We start from the raw sequence: 22,318 nt of genomic DNA, 5'->3' as shown, positions 1-22,318 counted from the left end.
ATGATGTGCCTGTAAATCCTCATCATCGTGCTGTGTGCAGAGAAGCAGCCTTTCAAAAAGCCATTTTTTCCTGCTTTTTTAACTGCAGCTGTGCCTCGCAGGGCAGCTGAAGTTGAAAAAAATCAGGAAATAAAGGTCAGGTAAGAGCCCGGGTGGGCAGGTAGGCAAAAACATCAGCAGACATAGAACCGGTTCTATGTCTGATGCTCTTCAGAGCTACCATTCTACAGAGGTGGACAGAACCAGTAGAAACCCACCCCTGATGGTGGTCAAAACTGGATGTAGTATTCCAATTGTGATCTTACCAAGGCCTTATAAAGTGGAACTAACACCTCCCCCCTGTGAAAACCAAACAACACCAAGGACATAATTTCTCAGATTTTACTAAAAGGCATAAGCTTTTATGACCTGTAGCTGACTTCATCACAAAAGCTTCTACCTTTGAATAAAAGTATGTTAATTGGAGAAGTTACTACTGTAGTAGACTTCTGATTTCAAAGCTGTCTATTGGTATTGAGATGCATCTTGCTTACCCTTTATGGACAACTTCAAATTTGATGCCTTTGGACTGAATGGCTCTCTTGAATCCTCGATGGCTCCGATTAATGTACAGTTTGAACTTCTCTTGGAACTCTGCCAAAGCAAAATGGCAAACCTAAAGATTAGCTGGGTTGAGATGCAAGTCTATAGCAACCTTAGCCAGGTCTATAACAAGCCTATGGGGAGGAATCAAGTTTGCATTACTTGGTAGGCTGAAATCATTACAGACCTCAATTCAAGTGTTTTTTCTCTTCCTTTCCACCCCCCCCCACTCTCCCCCCCCCCCCACAAAAAAGGCACTGAAGGTCTCTAAATCAATGACTCAAATGAATGCAGTTCTGTTAGTTTATGAGACAGATGCCTAAACTCTACTTGGGAATTCTTCAACAGATTACATTATCCAAAAGTAAGGAACAGGAAAAGTAGTAGTCCTAGTTTGTTTTTTAATGTAATGATGAAAACTTCTGGGGAATTATAAAATTGGCATACAGATAGTTGGGTGGGTCTTCTAAAATTGTCAGCCACTCCCTGTGGACTTTTAATAAATTAATTTAACACAAATTAAAACAGCCGCAGAATAAAATCAAAGTAAAATTATCAATACATGTGTAAGATTCTAAAAAGAATCAACATATTTAAAATGGAAAAGTTAAAAAAACTTGAGAAAACAGAGAAGCGTTTGTTTGATATAAAAACACCAGTTGAGTCTCTTTTTGAGGAAGGCAGTTATATCTGGGGCTTAGGCACTAAAACACACTCACTCTTCTCTAGATAAATATACAGAGGTAAGTGAATACGGGAGGAAATGATCCTCCAAATAAACTGGTCTCAAACCTTTTAGGAAATTTGAATTCTAATACTCTGAACTGACCGGGCAGAACCTGCCAGAAAGGCAAAGAGAAGACTTAGTCATGGAATGTTTTTTAGCTGTTCCTTTGCAGGAAATACATTCCCAAAGGCAGCAGTCAGCAAATTCCAAGAAATGCAGGCAACACTTGACAACTATCTCCTTTTCTCTGTTCCAGTTTCTCCCCCCAAAAATGTATGCTTTCTGGCTTCTAGCCCTGCCTATCAAGAAAGAAGATTCTGTTGCAATCCTCACAGGTCCATGCCAGTAATAATACTCCAACAGCCTTTCCTGAATTACTCAGAACCAACAGCTCCCTCCTTTGTCTTCAAATTTCTATTGATCACATCTTCTCAACTCTCAGCCAACGAACAACTATATCTGCAGAAGGTTTTTCCAGGCAAGAACAACTTCAGAGAAAGGAACTAATATGTTCTGAAACCAACTGCAAGTTGAAGGACCTGTAGTTCATCAAAAACATGTTTGAGGATACAGTTCACAAAACCTGACTATCTCTCTAGGGTATGAACTATCAGCATTCTGATCACATGCGGCTTTATTCCTTCAACAAGCGGACATTTCAGATTGTTAAACTTCTCTAGTGATTATGGCTTTCTGTCCCTTCCCACTGCCTGTTTCTGTCTTTTTCTTCCTTTTTTGAGGAGGAAAGGAGGTTGTGCGTACACATATGTGCCTGTATGCTCCCAGTGATTGCCACATTTCTCATCTGGCAGCTTCATTTTTTTCTCAGATCTTGCAGTCAGTCTTGATACCTGAGACAGGTAAGGGACAGGTGATATTGTAGAAGATAAAGAATCTGCCCATCCGATCATGTTATAATTAAATCTCATCAAAGAATGACCAGCACTAGTTCTTAATATTATCAGATATTTGATCTGTAGTATCTCCTCCAGTTAAAATTGTGCTCAAGAACATATTATGTCAAAGACTTTAAAGTCACAACCTTAAGAAGAAAATAAATGAAACCTGTGAAGGAGGGTCATTTTTAACCTTTCCTTTTTAACCGAAATAAATTACAAATATCTAACCTGAATTCCTATGGAGGGGAATTAAAAATACAGTTGAGGATGATAAAGGATTATGCATCTCAGCTTTAAGAAAAAATGTTAACACTTATTGTGTTTCCAAATACTACCTGTCAATGTAGTGGCAGGTTGTATTTGGAAACACTTTTAACCTAAACCAAGAAAAGTAAAATTTTCACTTTCATGGTTTTCAACTCCTGCATAGAGATTTACCAGGACAGTTGGAGTTTTTGATCACGGTTGTCTTGTCCTTCTGAGCTTCCTCCTAGAAAACACAGGAATGTGAAAGGCAATAAGAATGGCTACTTCTTTGAGAATTAACAAAGCTTTGATTACCATCAGACACAAGCAGTTTTATCCTTTCTATCTTATTTTTTCTATCTCTGTGTTACGTATCAGCAAAAGTAAAATCTCTTCATGTCAGACTTAATGCATACTGCATTCATAGGGTTTTTTGGGCAGCAATATGGAATTAATTTGCCGTTGTCTTCTTACAGGATACTCTTCTGACTTTGCAGTCTAGTCTACAACCCAGAAAGGCTTGATATGATACAGATATTCTCTAGGTTTCTCCCCTCCAGCCATATACAATACTAAACAGGCCTGACCCTGTTTAGTTTCTAAACCTAAACAAGATCAGTCATAAGCTTCCACCTGCAGAGACATATTAAGAGAGATAATTATAATTAGATTAAAAGTTTCTGTGGGATTGTTAACACAATACCATGCCTACTACAACATGCTACATCTTTCCTGACACTGATCACCTACAATAGCCTTTCCAAATGTTTCCATAGGCTCAAAAAGGCTAAGGACCTTGGGTACTATTGATGAACTCAGTGGATGCTCAAATAAGCAAATTTCCACGTAGATGAAACAGCAGCTTTCAAACCTGCAGTAACTTACCGCATTAGGATAGGGAAACTCAAAACGCACAAAAGCATCCAAATCATCAGGAGATATGCCTGAAAAAAAGGTAAAAGGAATATGGCAAATAATAGTCAATAATTTCTTTTGACAATCATCTGAAAGCTAAAAATAAATCTTCACAAAGCACAATCTTGCATGACAGCGGCTACAAACATTCATGTCAAATCCCAAACATGATTATCTGCCACATGAAGGCAAACAAATTTAGACTAAAGGTCTGAAACAGAGTCAGAAATATTTTTGTACACTAGGGTGGTCTCTACAAGAGAAGCTTGGCCCTTGGTAACCTGCAAGTCAGCATGACTGGAATCTAGTCCATTGGACAGAATGGCTGAAGGATGCCCTTCAGGGCCCTTATTTTGTTTGATGATGCTAGCAACAGATTTGTTCAGAAATCAACAGAATCACGTACTTTTTGACTAAATATTCTATCTATTGCAGTAACCAACTAAAATAATAGCTGAAATTAGATAACCCAATCATTTCATATGAGGTTTATTGCTTTTTGGTTATTTCTGCATTTGCGGTTTATTTTTCTGATCCTTCTTTTGGAACCAACGGCAGGCCGTACACTGAATGAAAAATCAGATCTTAAAGACAGCCACATTGTTGAAAAAAGGCAACGGAGACAAAACCAAGCTTTTAGGCAGCCATCTTGTCAATCTACTGGGAACAGCCAAGAATCAACAATTGTACTAATGACGAGGATGAATATTGGCATGAATATTTTGGCTTCTGCCATTCTTAGCAGGTCAAGAGAATAATAACACAGAAAAGGATCAACAGAGGGGCATTTTACAAAACACATGAAGACAGAGACCAGTCATTTCAACATCCTTAAAAAGGATGGCAGCGTTCCCTCACTTAGTTTTGACAGTCTCAAAAACAGGGCTCATTTTATGAATTACCTGGAGGAGCTGGGAGGTTGATTCCTTTCACTATTGAAAGAATCATATCATTGCTGTTTAATTCTGGAAAGATCCTAAAAGGAAAAATAATGGGGTGGGCCAGCAAATAGTTTTAGTCATTATTAGACAACTCATTGGGTCATCAGTTCAGAAATATTTCCTTACCTCACATTTGTACAACTCTGCACATCCTCCCTGTGCCACCTTCACATCCCCACACTCCCTTCCTAACCCACACTGCACCCCGGCCTTGCACAATCTCCCCAATTCACATGGCATCTCTTGCACAATCCCCTCATCCTCCCTCCCTACGCAACACCTCCATGCATACACACTCACACACACACCAAACCCTACAGTGACCCTCACGTACCCTTAAACGTCATAATTTTTCAAGGCAAGCATTTCTTTATTCCAATAGTCTGGATTGAATATGGGCAACCAAGTGCATTTTAACAGTTCCTAAGAATGAACAAGAGAGCCTCCGCCCTTTTCCACTGCCATTTTGCAGCAGCTGGTATACTGCTCGTGATTAGAACATTTATATACAACCACCAATAGCCTTAACTTCCATAAATAAAATGGGGCCATGAGCATATCTAATGTCCAAGAAATATAATGGTTTAAGTATACATTATATTTGACAGCAATTTATTTTATTGGTACTGATAATTTATTGGTTCCTTGATTTGATTTTTTCCATTTTTAATACTATGAGGGGGGGAAAATATTTTTACCTATATTTTCTGTATTACACGTTTTTATATATCTAGGTGTGTTCTCTTGCCTGCTGTTGCCATTTTCCTTTATAGGAAGATAGTCTTTAGTAATATCAGTTGCCTTTTCTCCTTCTTTACTTGATCTAAAACACGTGCCCACAAATGCTTTGGTCAGAAAGCCAGGCTGATGTAGAGTTAAAGTGCTGACCTGGAAACCAGGAGAGTTTTAGGCATGAAAGGCAGCTGGGTGACTTTGGGCCAGTCCCTCCGTCTCAGTCCAACTCACCTCACAACGTTGTTGTTGTTTGGGGAAAATAGGAGGAGGAAAGAGTACTATGTGTGTTTGCTACCTTGACTTAATCATAAAGTAATGGAGGTGAGGAAAAAAAGGACACAGTATTGCAAACATAGTTGTACTGCATCAATGAGTAGTCCTCGACTTACAACCACAACTGAGCCCAAAACTTTTGTTGCTAAGTATCATGCCCATTAGAATCTGACTCCGAGGGAGAGGAGGAACAGCAACAGGGAGTGGGAGTGTGGCTCTGGAGGTTGTGGAGGAAACTGGGGAAGGGCACAGGCTGGCTGGGCATTCAGAGGAAGACCCAGGCCCGTCCCCTCTTCATCCTAGGGCACACAGGGAGGAGCGGATAAGGGAGAGACGTGAATGTCGTGGTCTACGAGGGAGGAAAGGGTCCTGATCCCCTTCATGGGCTGCAGCTGTGAGGACTGTTTAAAGCAGGGGTCCCCAACCACCGGTCCGTGGAACAAGTCCTACCGAGGCGCTGGTTTGCTGGGCGCCGCCATCTTTTTGATGAAAAAGTGCTTCCGGTGAGCTTTTCGGTAGAAAGCTCACTGGAAGCACTTTTCATCAAAAAGATCGCGGTGCCAGCGCTTCGGTGAGCTTTTCCGGGTAGAAAGCCATTTCTACCCGGAAAAGCTCACGAAGCGCGGGACGCCATCTTTGATGAAAAAGTGCTTCCGGTGAGGTCACCGGAAGCACTTTCATCAAAAGATGGCGGCGCCCAGCTAATGCTGGTACCGGCTGCGCCATAAAAAGGTTGGGGATACCGGGCGTGGCATAAGAAAGGTTGGGGATCACTGGTTTAAAGGACAAACTGCATGGCCCAGTGCTGGAAGGAAAGCATGAAAATATTTCTAGTTTTCAGTTCTTATCTGAGTTTTGGCATCCTTCCCAGGGTGTGTATTTCAATATCTGTGGACGTCTTCAAGTCCTTATTCTGCCTTGTCTCATTAATTCTTCAGTGTGGTTTGTGTTGTTGTTTTTCTATTTATAATTTATATGTATTTTGAGTTTGAACGGAAGTTCTTCCTTTTCGCAACTGTTTGTGGGGGAGTTTTTTCTCCAGTCAATGATAATTGGATCTTTGAAACCAAGTTGAAGGAATTAAAGGGACTTCACCTGTTTTTGTGACTTTGCTGCTTTTGTATCCCACTCTGGGTCATCACACTAAGCAAAACAGTTGTTAAGTGAGTCCTTCTCAATTTTACGACTATCTTGCCACAGTCGTTAAGTGAATCATTGCAGTTGTTAGGTCAGTAACATGGTTAAGTGAATCTGGCTTCCCCATTGACTTTGCCTGTCATGAGATCAAAATTCAGACACTTGATAACTGTCGTAAGTATGAATCAGTTGCCAAGTGTCTGAATTTTGATTATGTGACCACAGGGATGCTGCAATGGTAGCATGTATGAAAAATGGACCCAAATCACTTTTTTCAGTGCAACTGTAACTTCAGTCACTAAGTGAATTGTTGTAAATCGAGGACTACCTGTATTTCCAGTTGGTTTAAAGATTGTCAATACGTCCTCGACTTACAAAAGTTCATTTAGTGACCATTCAGTTACAATGGTACAAAAAAGATGACTATGACTGGTTTTGACAATAACAACCTTTGCAGCATCCACGATCATGTGGTCAAAATTCCGACACTTGGCAACTGGTTCATATTTATGACGGTTGCAGTGTCCCAGGGTCAAGTGATTACCTTTTGCGACCTTCTCACAAAGTCAATAGGGAAGTCAGATTTACTTAACTATTGGGTTACTAACTTATCAACTGCAGTGATTCACTCAACAACTGTGGCAAGAAAGGTCATAAAACAGGGCAAAACTCACCTAACAAATGTCTCATTTCACAACAAAAAATTTGGGCTCAATATTGTGGTCATAAGTCAAGAACTGCCTGTAACGGGTTTTTTTTTTCTTTTTCTTGTACAATAGCTACACACTTGAAATCCTTTTTAGCTCCCTGCCATGAAAATCCCTTTGCTTTCTATATTTGTTATAAGTGCTAGACACTGAGCTAAATCTGTTTGTGAACAGTCCCTTGAGGAGGGATGGCCATTATCCCTAAAAGAAACCTAGGGGGAAAAAAGGGGAAACCCAGTGCCATTTATCCTTATGATAAGGCCGCAATCTTTGGGTCCTTTCTCTTCTTCCTACTCTCAAATCCCCAAAGCAGTCATAGACCAGCATAATGAAGGATGAGTGCAGTCATTAAAAAGGCATATAGGATTTATCAAAAGTAAAAATAAATTCTAAACATTTTAGATGGATATCTTACTATTGTGCCTTCCAAGCTCCTTCCGCAGTACCCGACAAGCCCTATGCTAGTAAAATGATTATAATCCCCATTATAAGAATATGGGCTTATTGTTCTAAAGCCCCAAACCCACGTCAAGGCTGGCAAATTTGCAACTCATTCAGGTCACGAACAACAATTCACAAAATCAGTTTAAACCATGATGGGCTTCTTGCAATCTTCAATATTATTATCTCAATGCTTTGATTAAAATGCCACCGGTCCATCTGGCAATATGCCAAATTCAGAGTGTGGCCATTTCTACCACGTGTCAGTCTGGGGATAGTTCTTGCTCACTCCCAAACCCCACCTTGCTGGCACTACCGAACATTCAATGGTGGCAAACTTATGAAGACTGGGTTGCCCTCTTCTGGACTGTTAATTGTTGGGGCTTAGAGAGAAGCTTAATCAGGATGTCCAAAACCTGAAATCACTTCTGATGAGGAAAGTAACTGAAAAGCATTTCCTAGGAGGGAAAAATTGCCATAATCGTGACAAGTTCACACACTTGATCATACTGAAAGTCCGCTGCTCGTAATGGTATTTTGGAAGTGGAAATCCTTTGGCATGAGCTTGTTTTAAGATCACCATATTTTTTTTGCAGTCTTCAGCCATCTTCTCAAATCTGGAGAAGGAAAGACCAAAACAAACATCTAGTTTATATCTGATTCATGAAATTTAACCAGACATCCTTCACATGCTCAACCGGATGGCATGTTAACAGCCACTTTGCATAATGCATTACGCTGTGTAAATTTGGAGACTATGTTAACATTATCATTTTGTAAGTTGTCCAGAGTTGCTTCAACAGTGAGATGGGCAGCATATAAATTTTCTTATTAAATAAATAAAATATTACAACATGTGAAGTGACCATTGAAGCAAAGCAGTCATCTAAAACTGTGGATGGTTGAGCTATAAAAGCAGGAATACATTGAACATGTCACACACTAGATAGGCTATATCAGAAACAAGACTAGGTAACTCTAGACGCCAACTAAAAAATGAGCTTTTAGCAATCTAACAACCCTGATCTCACACCGATCAAAGTTCTTGGGATCATTATGTAAACAATAAGCTGCAGGTTTTCCCATTACCAATGAAGGAACCCGTACTGGATCATACAAAGAAAACCAGAAACTCTCTGTCTTAATGAGACACCATTGAAGACATGTTCATAAAAGGACGTCAGGAATGGCCAGAATACAAGTAAAGCAAACACATACAAACAAAATAAATAATATAAACAGGGATATAGTGGTATTAGTTGAAAGCAATTCAGCTGCTGGAAGTCCTGTAATCCCATCCTTTTCATCTCAATGCATTTTCTATAGAAAATTTGGGTTTTAGATAGCTGCCAAAGAATATGAAAAAGCCCAAAGAATTCAGTCTAAAATAGTTAATTTTGACCCTAGCAAACAGAAGCAGTATTATTTGCAAACAGTGAATAAAACTGGAACTGCTCCAGCCACAGCTAATTGGCAGTGGATCTTGACGCCTGAGAACAAGTTGTGTTTTGAGAACTGCATTGGCAAAGTGGAGCATTCCATGCAAACCAGGCATCAGTTTTGGTCCCAGATCTGTCTAGCGAATGCAAATTGTTATCAAACACCGAGAAAGACATCAGGCATATGATCCGTGAATCATACCATAAAAGTTATGTACAAAAATGGACCTTTAGAGGCGAAAAAGATGGGACGCATAGGGAAGATGTGCTGCTTTGGATATGGTACATATGGACACCTGAGAAGATTTAGTTATATTCTCATGATCTGGGGCAAAAGAGATAATTTACCACTGTTTTCTAATTATTACTTTTGATTTAGGAGCTAAATCTCTTTATTGTCAACTGCAATGAAGGGTTTAAACAGTAATATTTTCCAGCATGGTTCGAGAGATGCTGGGAGTGAATCTATGGCATGAAAACGTGCTTTTTGTCTGACTTGGCCTCTCCTGATTACTGATAATTTTTTCCAAGAAGTTGTGGCTTTTCCGAAGGTAAAATGCTTCCTGTTATCTTTAATTACTCTATTATTTGCTTCAGGAATCTTTGTAGTTGCTTTCTTAAATTCAAAGGAAGCCTACTCAATGGCTTAACTCCCCAAAGGAATATTCATTACAACAAGGATATGTCTAGCCAATGTGAAGATCATATAACACAGAGGTCTCCAAACTTGGCAACTTTTAAGACTTGTAGACTTCAACTCCCAGAATTCTGGGAGTTGAAGTCCACAAGTCTTAAAGTTGCCAACTTTGGGGACCCCTGATATAACAGTAACAGAAGAGAAGGCCATTTGTAAGTTTACTGAAATACTTACTTGATGGTTTCTGTGATGTTCCCTAAATGGGTAAACTGCTTTGAGTAACTGATACACATCTGGAATAAAAAGGGAGCCACATGAGGAACAGACAAACATGTGATAGATTTGGCTGCCTCCTCTCCATTCAAAATCCCTCAGGCAACACTCATATTCCTTCCCTTAATAAGCCCAACTCTTACGCAAGAGACTGTAGCCTCACAGAACCCAGGAACATATTTTTGACGTAATCCATCCCCCATCCACTAACTGTAGTTAACTCTATCCTGGGCCTTGTGGACAACCTATTCACTGTTGCTGCTGGCTGCCAGAACTGAATCTTTGAGGAGATCCATAGACATGTATGTGACCCACTCCAATCTGATGCATGGGAGCTAGATCTCTTGAGGTAGAGATTACTGGACCATCACCACTTTCTGCAGAGCATGGTGCACCAAAGAGGGCACAGAACTGGCAAATAGAGTATTTCCACTTTTTGCTAAACAACACAGGATGCAGAACACAAAACCAGGACACTTCAAAAGTTGTTACATGTCATGTGCAAATGAACTGAACATTTATATTTTCAAAGCACAAATAGTATTTCAGGAACTGCTCCTTCAAAGTGCTGAAGGGGGTTTGCACATCCCAGTGATGCTCTAAGGCTATATTGCTGGGACTGGATCTTAAGAAGGGTGACCCATGATGGGCACATCACAGATGGAGGAACAGACGGAATACAATTCAGTGGAATGGGAAATGACAAGAACACCATGTTAGCATGATACTTCAAGATGGAAGGTATTTAACAAGTGACTAGGGAAGAGCAGAGGGGAAATACAAATAATACTGATGCTGGCTTTCATAAGCAAAGTCACTAGGGAAGTCAGCAGGAGATCATAAATGGTGATCATGTGATGTTGCATCCAAGGGCCATGCAGGATTCGCTTAAATGTGTCAAGCAAAACTACCACAACTGCTGTGGCAAATTGATGCAATCATCTGATGCCATGCTTTATGATCATGTCACTTAGTATAGAGTTGCCAGCCCAACTACTTTCATTAAGTGAGGACTACTTGTATTAATGAGACACAATATCACAGATCTAGGCAAAATGCAGAGAAATCACACAAATACTGTTAACACTTGGCTGTAAAAGCTGGACAAAGAAAAATAGATGTCACTGAATTGTGGAATTGGAGAAAATGTTGAGAATACCTTGGACCACAAGAATAATAAAGAAGAACAAATCTTCTACTGGAATATACTGGAATACTGGAATAAGAAAGCTAAACTTGATATTTTGGACACATAGTTTGAAGAGAAGTCTCTTTGGAATAATTGCTAATCCTTAGGAAAATCAAAGGCAATCAAAAAGGGGTCAACAGATGTCAAAGTTGACAGATGCTATCTCTGATAGTGACAATATAATGTTATACGAGTACTCAAAGTAATTCTTGCTAACAGACAATCCTGCTGAAATGATATCCACTGGTTCATTAAGAAGTGGATATAACTGAATAGCAATGAAGTGAGAATCAAGTGAACGTGTTTGGGCAGTTTTTCTTTTCTTTTTAAAAGTTTCTATTTTAAAAACCACTGAACCGCCTCCAAATAAATTATTTCCTTATACACATAACTTCTCTAATATCCTTTGGAATGGTAAACAATCTAAGAACCCAAGTTCAGCTTGGCCCAGACATCTGCTCCATATATGAAACAGGATTTTTAAAACAAAACTAGCAAGTACACAAACAATTCCACCCACTCCCAGTCTACCACCTAACTCTTTACCTGAACAGTTCATACCAAAAATGAGTTTTGATGAGAGAAAAACTGCTTGAAGAATGCAGAGATGTTTTCTCACCTAATTTCACATATCCTTTTGGATGAAATTCTCACTTCCCACCGCAAAAATGCACACATACATGCATACCGACAAGTCAGGTAAACAACAAATGTGGCTGCTACCATTAAAATTTCGTCTCCTATAAAAGTTCATTTAAATCAGACTCTCATTCTAAGGGGTTGGGCCAGATGTACTGGATTATAACCAAAGGCCAACAGGATCCCTGAATAGCTTAGGAGTTGATGTCAAGCACATTTAGAGACAGGGCCTTTGGGCTACAACCCTTCTTCATCATTTCTGCCCAAGATCCAAAAAGAACGATTAGAAAAATGGTTTGGATGAAGAATGAAAGAAATACATTTCCAGGGTACAGGAAGAACTATGTACATAGTAAAGAAAGGTTAGAATATCTTCTGTCTCATCTCTTAGATGAGAAGAGTTTTGTGCCCCTTTTATGCTTCAGCTTTTACTACCTCATGCTGCTGTCTCATTAGCTTCACAAGCTCAGTGTACTGAGCAGCTATTGCTGGGGAAATGTTGGCTCCACCGCGCTGCACAAGCATGAATTCTTCCTTGTTCATGGGAGCCGGGGGCACCTAAATGAAGGAAAAAAGCAAGCAAACATTGGAATTTATCACTTCTAAAATACTATGCCTTCATGGGTATCTTTTTTTATATCCCAGCAAGGGGAAATCATATTGGGGCTCTGTTTTACTTAAGCCAAATCGATCTCTACAAAAAACTGATCTAGGCTTTTCTAGGTCATGGAGGAAAGCATACAGATGAATTGCTATACTTCAGGGATTTATCCTGAGGAGAGTTGCAGAAATATTCTGCACCAACCAGATACTTTAAGAAGATGCTGGAGGCCCTTTTCTGACAAGGCACCACAGGAATGTAATAAAGGAAGTACAATGGGCTCAAATTCCAGCCCATTGTCCATCTGTCAAGCTTTAGGTGAAACTCTCATTGCTCAATCTGATTCAGTTTCCATGCCTGACATAAGAACTGCCCTGCTGGGTCAGACCAATTGGTTTTGATCTGGCCCAGGTTCTATTGGTCTGATCCTTCTTACAAAGATTACCTCTGCGTGTACATTTGAAAACTTAAGCCATGCCTAACTGAAATGACAATTTCGACAGCCCCCAATTTCTTTAAAATCAAAAATTGCAAAACAGAGTAAAATCCTGGCTGCAGGCACTCAGATTAAATGAAAACATCCAATTGGCAAAATCTTCTGAGATTTCAGGCATTTCCTTGAATTGAAAAAGTTGCCAAGCTCATTTTAAATGAAGTTCTCTTGGAACTCTCGTAAGCCAGATACTCTGATTTCTTCCATCAAAATTGCTTCACACTTAAAAAGAAAATTGTAGTAAACAAATGGGACGTTGTCAGATCATCTGCGAGTCAAGGGACACGCTCCCTCCCTAGATGGACAGAAAAACAACTTGCCTTACTTATGTCGACGGGGAGCCCACTTTGCGATGCCTCAATCATGGGGTCCAGTCCTTTGGCCTGACATAAGAACAACTTGGCCCCCTCAATGTCATTCTGCTGCTTTGCCCGGAGAGCTGCCTGTCTCAATTGCTTCTTCCGGTTTTCTAAGAAGGTCAGCTGCTGTTGAGCTGCAGGGATGAGTGGGAAGCAGAGGAAATACTATTCAGAGTAATTGGTAAACCCAAGAAAGGAAATTTTCCATGTGGATGAGGGAAACCCGTCATACAATCCATTCTCTAATTTGGTCATGCTCTGTGCAAAACAGTATATTCAGAGTTTTGCAGTGTTAATTCAGCGCCAGAAAAATAAACACAGATGGCTGATGCTTCATTTAACATCTTTATAAACATAATTAGATTTTACAAACCAGTTGTAGATTTCTGCAACATGGAGCAAACTCAAACAGAAGTAGACATGTTACAAGTGCAGAGCTTCAGCAGTAACTTCAGCAGCTCAGAAACCGACATCAGTTTCACTTTAGCTCAGCAGGCAGGCAGAGGAGAGAAGCAGTTTCATTTTCAACAGACAGACTCAGAGCTCAACATAGCTGCAGAGCTTAACACAGAGCCACGCCTAGGCTACTTCTAGTTTCAGTTTCCAGCCTAGGCTAATTCTAGTTTCAGTTTCCAAAAACCTCAGTTTCAGTCCTCATTGGCTGACTTAGTTGTTATGCCTATTCATTGGCTGACCTTGTTACCAAGCTCTATTCCAGTTCATGAATATACTCTGACACAGTTTCCATTTAACAACAGCACTGGGGTAGGAGAAGACATGTAACTCAGATGATTTTGAAGATCTTTAAATCTATACCCTTCTCAGGTCCTGCCCCATTGCCTCAGTGTGATGGGCATGTGTGTGTGTGTTCCTGGGAGGAATGAGTGAAGAATGAGAACACCCAATGGTGAAGATCATCCTAGCTATCCAGCTAATCATTTATTATTGGGCAGACGTGATACACAAAGATGCAGGAAGGGAAAAGCAAAGGCATAATTTCATACTGCATGGTTGGGAGAAAGGAGGCAGAAACCTACCAAGGGACTAATATTGTATGTAGCCGGAGAATTGCACCAGTACTCAAATATGGGAAAAATTTCTTGAGAAGTTCAGTCCATCCTGGTCAACCACCTTATCATCACCGAAAAGTACAAAAGAACAGATACTTGAATTTGCCTACTTTCTTCTTCCATCTCTGACTCACCATCTTTATGCACTCCAAAGAATGCAAAACCCCGATTTACACTATTGACTGTGTTGAGGACAACAGCAGCAAGGTGATGCAGAGAAAAAGGGAAATGAGTAAAATAAAAAAACACGCTTACCTTTTGCAATCATCTTTGGGGCACTTTTACCAGTTGGTGCTGGCTTTGCAGCTGCAGGGGCAGCTTGTGGGCCTGGCTGATGGGGCAGCTTCGGCTGCACCGAGGGGGCCGGCTTGGATGACGCTGGAGAAGTGTCAGGCTGAAAGAGCAAGGATCATGCCTATGAAGTAGTTCCTTATGTGATTGGGTACCAATGTAACAATGGTATATTTCCACAGTTTAAAAAGTCCAAACAGTATTGTAGGTATGGCAGATGCTTTAAGTGGTGTCTATTGAAATGTGTATTGCTGTAGTCAAATCCCAGAATCCTAGAATTGCAAAGGGCAATTTAGATCAGCAAGGCCAACCACCTGCTCAATTCAAGAATCCAAATTAAAACATCCCCAAAAGATGGCTGTCTAATCTCTGCTGGAACACATCCAGTGAAAAGGAACCCACTACTTCTCTGGGTAATTGGTTCCACTATCGAACTGCTCATACCCCCTTTTTTCTCTCTCTGTCTTTTAACATTCAGCTGAGATCTGCTTTTCTATCATTCATTATTCCCTGTGTAGCATGCTGGAACAAGGACTTTGTCTACTCTTGTCACATCCTTTCAGATATTTGAAAAGTGCTAGGAAATCCTCCCCGGTCATTTTTTTTCCAAGACTAAACATACTCAGCATACACACTAAACATACACTTAAATCTCCCTTCAGGCTTCAGTGCTCAGCCCTGATCATCCTTACTCCCATTTTCGCTTCTTAGGTGTGGTAGTCAGAACTGGCCACAATACTCAAAGTGGGTCTGACCCATGCAGAATAAAGTGAAGCAATTACTTTCTCTGACTTCTAAAGTGCATTTGCCCTTTTCCCCCATCCAGAATAACAGAGCTGGAAGGGACATTGGAGGTCTTCTAGTCCAACCCCCTACATAAGTAGGAGACCCTCTAACATTCCAGATAAATGGCTGTCCAATCTCTTCTCAAAAAACAACAACTCCAGGAACTCCCACAACAGGATGATCTTGCCTCCTCATGTTCAGTTTGAGATGATTATTCCATTTTTTTTTCAAGAATACTATTACCAAACCAGGTATTTCCCATCTACACATGTGCACTTCATTTCTATTCCATTCTATTATTTTTAATCAATTTCTCTAATCCATCAAGATTGTTTTAAAATCTATTTCAGTCTTCTTTTGAACATTATTTCTATAATGTTCTTCCTCTCAGAGGAAGAGCCCAAAGATGAACCTCCTCCCCCAAAATGAGGTTTAAAAGCAATAAATAAAGCAATAAAATTAAAATAAGTTCATTAAGAAACAAGGAAAGCAAACTATCAGGCAATGTAAAAGATATCCAGGTTCTGGAGTGGCTGGTTATACGTGAAAAGGGATAAATTGGGGTGGGGTGAGGTGGGCAAACAAACACTCCTCAGAAGTTGCGCAATTGGGATACTGTCTTTGAGGCGTTTATATTCTTGGCTACTACGCTGTAAGCCAAGCTCACTAATAGGCCATAAGCAGGGCTTTCCTGTCTAATCTCAATTGTTGAGATGGATGGTATTGGGATCTGTCACTCTTGATCAACATTTTAAACCAAGTCCAGTAAATCACAGTGATCTAGCACAGCATTTCCAAGACCAATGCTATGTGGTCCCTATTATCCTATTTACAATGCCCTCGCTGTAGCTTCCAGACCTTTTCCAATGACCTCCAAAGGATGAGTGGGAATCTAGTCAAGGTTATATTATGGTATGAATCTCTGATCAAAGCTAATCTGATCCAGATCAGGTCATAGTGGTGCACTAGCTGAAACTGAGTACAGATCCTTCTTACCAGTAAGGTCACCTGTGCCTCTAGTGACAGATTGACATTAAAGATACTTCCCAAATCACACATCTGTTTCTTTAGAAGGAAGACTATGTCATCCAGAACAGACCACTTGTGCCAGGCCTGGGGACCATTTGAACCCAAAACCTCTTAAAAGTTTTGGGTTCAAATGCTCACTCTAGCAATGTGGTTTTTAGTGCTAAAATCTAAATTACACAAATGACATGATCCTGTTATCAACGAACTGCAAAAAAGAACCCTAATTATTCTTCAAATATTTGGGCCTTATTAATATATGCATACAAATTAGTTAGATGCAAGACAGACCTGTCTCCTGTTAACTGCACAAATGTTTGCCATAGTCATAATCTGAATCTCTTCAAAGCATAGTCTTGCCATTTCTTTGATCCACTCTATCTACTTTACCTGTTGCCCTCTCTTTCTGCTTTTCTCAATCTTGCCAACCCTAGTTATTTGCTTTTAAAAAATGCACTACCAAAGTGCTATTTTAAGAGAAAGATAGCCATCCCAGCTCTCAAGGAGAACCCCAGAGTTAGGACCATTTAAGCCAAGCAGAAAACTGTTCTTTTGTAACAGTCTTTTTGGTGAGCCCTTGTTGTTGTTAAATCTTGTCTGAAGGGGAAAGTGGAAAATGACATGGCGCCTAGGTTCCCACCAGGTTTGCTTCAAATGCACACGTGCTGAGTGAAGATGTCAAAGATCCCCCAATATGAACTGCAGGAGGTTCAGGGAGGGGACAGGAGACAGTCATTGTTCCACCCTTCAGCAATAGATTGCCCCTCCCCTTCCCTTCCCAGGCCAGCTAAAGTTTCCCTGGTGGTGGGTAGAAGAGGTGAAGACCCCCAAACATTGTATTTTACTTAGCTGCCTTCCTCAGCCATATCTCACTTCATAAAAATTTCTTTGTAGTTTTAAATTCTAATTCATAAGAACTGTTCTCTAAAAGCTTTTCAGTTTTGCTTTTAAACTTTCTATTTATTGGTTTCTATCACCTTTCCACTCTTGCAATTTCAAATCACACATCCTCCTCTATTCAAATAATCCCATGTTCAGAAATAAACCTCGTTCCTCCCAACTTTTTCATAATTAGCCAAAAATACAAAGTCACACCTTTGCTAGGAAAACATACACATATTACCTCCATGGTATTTGTAATTGGTTTTTTCTCTCTTTAGTTTTTAAATTTCAAATCATTGTTTGCCAAGATACAAAGTGCAACAAATTCAGTTATCTTTAAGGTGCAAGACACTCTTTCACATAACCATATGCACCTCATTTTCACTGACTCTCACTTTATATCATTTTTAAATGATTGTTATTTTTTAACACAATCATTTTAATCATTTTATATGCCCTGATATATATGATTTTAATTTACCTCAGTGCTTATTCAACAAAGCAAGGCTTTTTTCCCCACAGTTTTCTGGATTTCTCACTTTTGGGAATGTCCGTTTTCCTCCATGCCCAGAGTTTAACATTAAAGATCTGTAAGATTCTGTCTGTATAATTCCCAGGGTGCAATATAAATGCAAGAGTGAAAATTAGCAGACACATAGTGAAGCTGCCTTCTTCTCACATTTACTTGCCAAACTTTATGAAATCAGCTTAGCACTCCCAAGTGGAAGATGAAGAAACATCTTTTCCCGTAATCCTGCTTTACTTGTGCAACAGAGTAAGAAGTACAGTGTGGCATAATGTTTCTATTCAAGATGGCATTTGGCTCTGACTAAGGAGAAACTTACATGATTGTGACTAAGCTTCCTCCCACCTCTGCACAAGTAGGATAGAGGAAATTTTTCTTCTTTGTCTCTTGCAAGTTCATTTGCCACCCTCTTCTCTCTGTAGCAATTCCTCAACTTTGCAAGTCATCCTGTGATACAGAGGCTCCATTCCTCCTGGAATCTTCTAGCAAAAAGTGGCAGGAACTGCAACATACTGTTGGCGTTCCTGATAAACAAGGCCAACCAAAGCAGACATGAAAGGCTGCCGTGGGTCTGGTTTGTGGTGCACTTTGGTGCTGTGGTCCGCCGGTGGCCTGCTGGCAGCAAGAGTCGGACAGTGGGGAGCAATATGGGCCAGTTCTGGAGTCTGGGGAGGACTCGGATGAGGGTTCCTCCATCCGACATGAGATGGGGCCAGGGCCATCTGACAGTTATGTGCTCACTCTGGAGCTCCAGAATCTGACATCAGCGAGGCAGAGGAACAGTGGGAGCCTGCTCCCAGTGTGCCCTTGCGCAGAGCTGCCAGAAGGCAAGAACAGTTAAGACAAAAGGGATGACTCAGGAGAAAGACTTGGAGATGACTGGCTCCTCCCATAAGACATAAAGGAGGAGCAAAGAGATATGAGCAATTTAGTTGTTGGCAGCAATTCAAGGGAGATAAAGGTGGGTACTTATCAGCCTTATCCCGAAAGACTGTGGCAGACTTCTGTTGGACAATTCATAAACTCTATGGGACTCATTATGAGCTGTGAATGCATATAATTCACAGCCGTTGAAATAAGAGGAAAAAAGGGGGGGTTGGGGAACAGTGTGTGATTGTTACTGTCTCAGGAAGCCTTGGTCAGAACATTTGGCTTTTTTACAGTAAAATGTGCAATTGATGAAGGTAATTTAAGAGGTGATTGGGTTGATTACACAATTTAAAATAAAAAAGGGAAACAATATAATCAATTCCACCCAGAGAAGGTGACAGTTACAAACAGGTGGAAATATTGTATATACCTGGTCTGATTAGGATTTCCAGCTATTCCCAATTTATACCCAGTTTTGTCAACCACAACGTACATGTTGTTGGAGGAAAACATTTAAGATCTTGCCTAGTACTTAGTCCAACCTTATTTGTCTCTTCTGCATCTTCATCCTCGTTTGCTAGTTTCATCGCTGTTTCAAGGATCCCTCCCAAGCTCTGATCTCCTGGCGAAGATTCCATTCCTTGGATGGGAGGGAAACCTGCCAAAGATGACAGAAAGCTAAAGGTGAAATGATATTTAATTTAAATATGGCATCATTGCCAGTGCTCGGTGTCATTCTCCGTTACTTGGCAGTCACTCATTCACTAATTAGTAAGGAATCAATCTCTTCATGTATTTAAATAAAACTATAGAGTTTGATCTACTCAAGAGTGCCACAGACCTACAATTAGATTTTCAAGATGCCATCCACAGAACTGAAGATTTTGTGCTTAAAAAGAGCATCACAGCTTTTGTGGTTATGAATAGAAACGAGGTACTCATGGGTTTCAGGTTTTTGGCATTGGTCGCTTTGAAAAACCACAGAAATCCCAACCTGAGACCTGACTCAGATATATTGCATTCCATCTCCCAACATTTCCAGCTAGTATTGTTATTGTTAGCCAGAGTCGTTCTGAGAGGTCTCTAAAGTTGCTAAGTAATAAAAACTGAAAATTCAACACTGTGGGATGGTACTAGGTTGGCACAGATAAAGTCAGAGTTAGAAAAATCACCTATTTGGGAGGTTTTTTTTTGTGTTCTTGCATTATACCACTGTAAGAGGACAGCATTTATCAAACATGTCTTTTTCTTCCCGTCAGATCAAGGGGATGCTTCTTTAAGCATCTTATAGGCTGGATGCAATAATATGTTACATTCTATCACCACCTAGTAAACTATGTCCCAATGGTACTTTTTCAAGAGGCAACTGGACTTCCTGGTTTTTCTTTGAAGACGTTTTGCTTCTCATCCAAGAAGCTTCTTTAGCTCTTGACTGGATAGTGGGGAATGGAAGGATTTACATTTATTGTAGACAGCCGGTCATTTGCATTCTTTTAGCAAGTTGTTGAGGCCACCTGGAGGTTTATTTGTGTCCTCGGGGTCACCTGAGTAATGCAAAAGGGTGTGGAGCCTTTTTGAACTGTTGAAAAGGTTGTGTTGTAGACTGGAGATAGTTGATGTCATATCCCTCCTATGGAGAGAGGGCTGCTCAATTTTGACATAGATGGCATCTTTGACCCCTCTTTCAAACCAGTGGTCCTCTCTGTCCAAAATGTGGACTTTGCCGTCTTCAAAAGAGTGGGCTGTGTCTTTTAAATGCAGATGGACTTCTGAATCTGGTCCTGATGGGTTTGTTCTGTGTTGTGTCGCATGTTTATTGAAGTGGTTGTTTTGTTTCCCCAATGTACAGATCTGCACAAAGCTCGCTGCACATGCAGTACAATGCCAGGAGTATAAATCCTTCCATTCCCCACCATCCAGTCAGAGCTGAAGAAGCTTCTGGGATGAGAAGCGAAACATCTTCAAACAAAAACCAAAAAGTCCAGCTGCCTCTTGAAAAAGCACCTTTGGAGCAACCACGACATGGATGGCTGGGAATCTCCCTAGACACCTGTAAACTATGATTATAACATTGTGTTCTGTGAATCACCACTTCTCCAAATGCAGGTAGTCCCCAAGACAGATGGGTTATGAAGCGGAGGGAATCTCAGGTAAGAAGTGTGAGGGTGCCACAGAAGGTAAGCTACCTATGAGTTGAGAAGGGTACCGCATGCACATTTGTGAATGCAGGAGGGCTGGGGAAAGAGGGTGCAATGTGTGTGAGAGAGAGGGGGAGGGGAGAGAACACAGGGAGGCCGGGGGAAGAAGGGTGCTGGCGGGTGCGAGCCGGCAAAGGGGGATGGAGGATGTAGTGCGAGCAAGCAAAGGAAGGCAAGTGGTGGGGTGAAGACCTTTCCAAGTACCTGGTGATCTTCCCTGCCAGCTTGTCCACTGACTTTGCTTGTAGGAAGCTGGCAGAGGTCAGTGATCACATGACTGCAGGATGTTGCAACTGATCATAAGTGCAAGCTAGTTGCCAGATGGCTGCATTTTGTTCGCCTGACCATGAGGGTGCTGCAATGACTGGAATTTCGAGGACTGTTGGCAAGTCCCTCCATTCAGTGCCATCACAACTTTGAACAGCCACTGAACAAATGGCTGTAACTCAAGGACTACCTACCGAAAATTGTGAATGGTAAAGAAGCTTTCCTGAAAATGTTCCAGGAAGCAGTCTCCGCTCACAGAGGCCAATGGCAAGACCAGGCAGTCTTGATTAGCACTCATGGGAATACAGATCTGTCTAATCGAGCAAAGCAAAACCTGAAATGAACTGACATACTTCGGCCTGAAAATAAAACTCTCAAATGCCGCATATAGAGAGATTCTTGCACAGGCAACCAGGAGTAGGCAAAGTTTAAAACTCTCTTTAATGTAAGTAGGAGTGGTTAGCAGGGGAATTTTCAAAAGGGACAAGGTTACCTGTGGAGGGAAGAGGTGTAACCTGCTCCATTACTGTACCTGCCATACTCTTGGATATGTTTTCCAAACACTGACACTGAAAGTCTAGAAAAACCCTAAAGCAAACAACATAACTAGAAGAATTGGAAATTAAATACCTGGTGGCACAGGAAGATCAGCAAACTCCACAGGTTTCCCTGCTTTGTGAGCTTTGATGGCCTCTTGATATTGCTGGGAGAATTTAAAAAAAATAAATCAATAAGCTACAGAATTCCTTTAGTCTTTGTTATAATAGGATTGGTTCTGCCTAAATGGCTGCTCATAGTATCAATTTTATATCTTCATCAGGACCATCGAGAATTTTCTCAAAGAATTGTTCAGTCAATACTGCTAAGGAAGAATATAACAGCTCTCTTGACATATTCCATACAACTCCTAAAACGCTGGCAACAACAAATGGGATTTGTAGCCCCACACACACCTTGTATGTTGTTGGAGAAGTCCACTATAAGAAGTTTTCATTAGAAAGCCTGGCTTGCTTTGCTGTCATTGTCAAAGACAACCATACCAAGGGGTTATATTTTGAAATCTTTCTATTGCACATCAAAAGCAAGCACCACAGAGTAGAATGCTCTTTGATGAGCTGCCACTGGGACTTTTTTTAATCCATGTCACTTGAATATTGTGAAGTTATTCT

General features: G+C 40.6%; 1 protein-coding gene across 3 annotated transcripts in view; it reads right to left on the bottom strand.

The window, feature by feature from the left end:
• CC2D1A (coiled-coil and C2 domain containing 1A) overlaps positions 1–22,318 on the bottom strand; it is a 51,817-nt gene that overhangs the window by 9,185 nt on the left and 20,314 nt on the right. For all 3 annotated transcript variants that reach the window (XM_087956967.1, XM_087956968.1, XM_087956969.1), the window contains exons 12-22: positions 21,780–21,852; positions 19,227–19,342; positions 14,559–14,697; positions 13,195–13,367; positions 12,216–12,338; positions 9,914–9,972; positions 8,104–8,220; positions 4,272–4,345; positions 3,340–3,398; positions 2,647–2,698; positions 534–633 (exon numbers count right to left, since the gene is read on the bottom strand). In XM_087956967.1, the coding sequence (XP_087813093.1) occupies positions 534–633; positions 2,647–2,698; positions 3,340–3,398; positions 4,272–4,345; positions 8,104–8,220; positions 9,914–9,972; positions 12,216–12,338; positions 13,195–13,367; positions 14,559–14,697; positions 19,227–19,342; positions 21,780–21,852 (1,085 nt within the window). The remainder of the gene's footprint in view (positions 1–533; positions 634–2,646; positions 2,699–3,339; positions 3,399–4,271; positions 4,346–8,103; positions 8,221–9,913; positions 9,973–12,215; positions 12,339–13,194; positions 13,368–14,558; positions 14,698–19,226; positions 19,343–21,779; positions 21,853–22,318) is intronic.

The sequence above is a fragment of the Notechis scutatus genome, chromosome 2, assembly GCF_049901735.1.
Source record: "Notechis scutatus isolate UNSWTSFEM ecotype Mainland chromosome 2, rNotScu1.2, whole genome shotgun sequence".
NCBI lineage: Eukaryota > Metazoa > Chordata > Lepidosauria > Squamata > Elapidae > Notechis > Notechis scutatus.
This window is presented reverse-complemented; position numbering and strand designations above follow the sequence as displayed.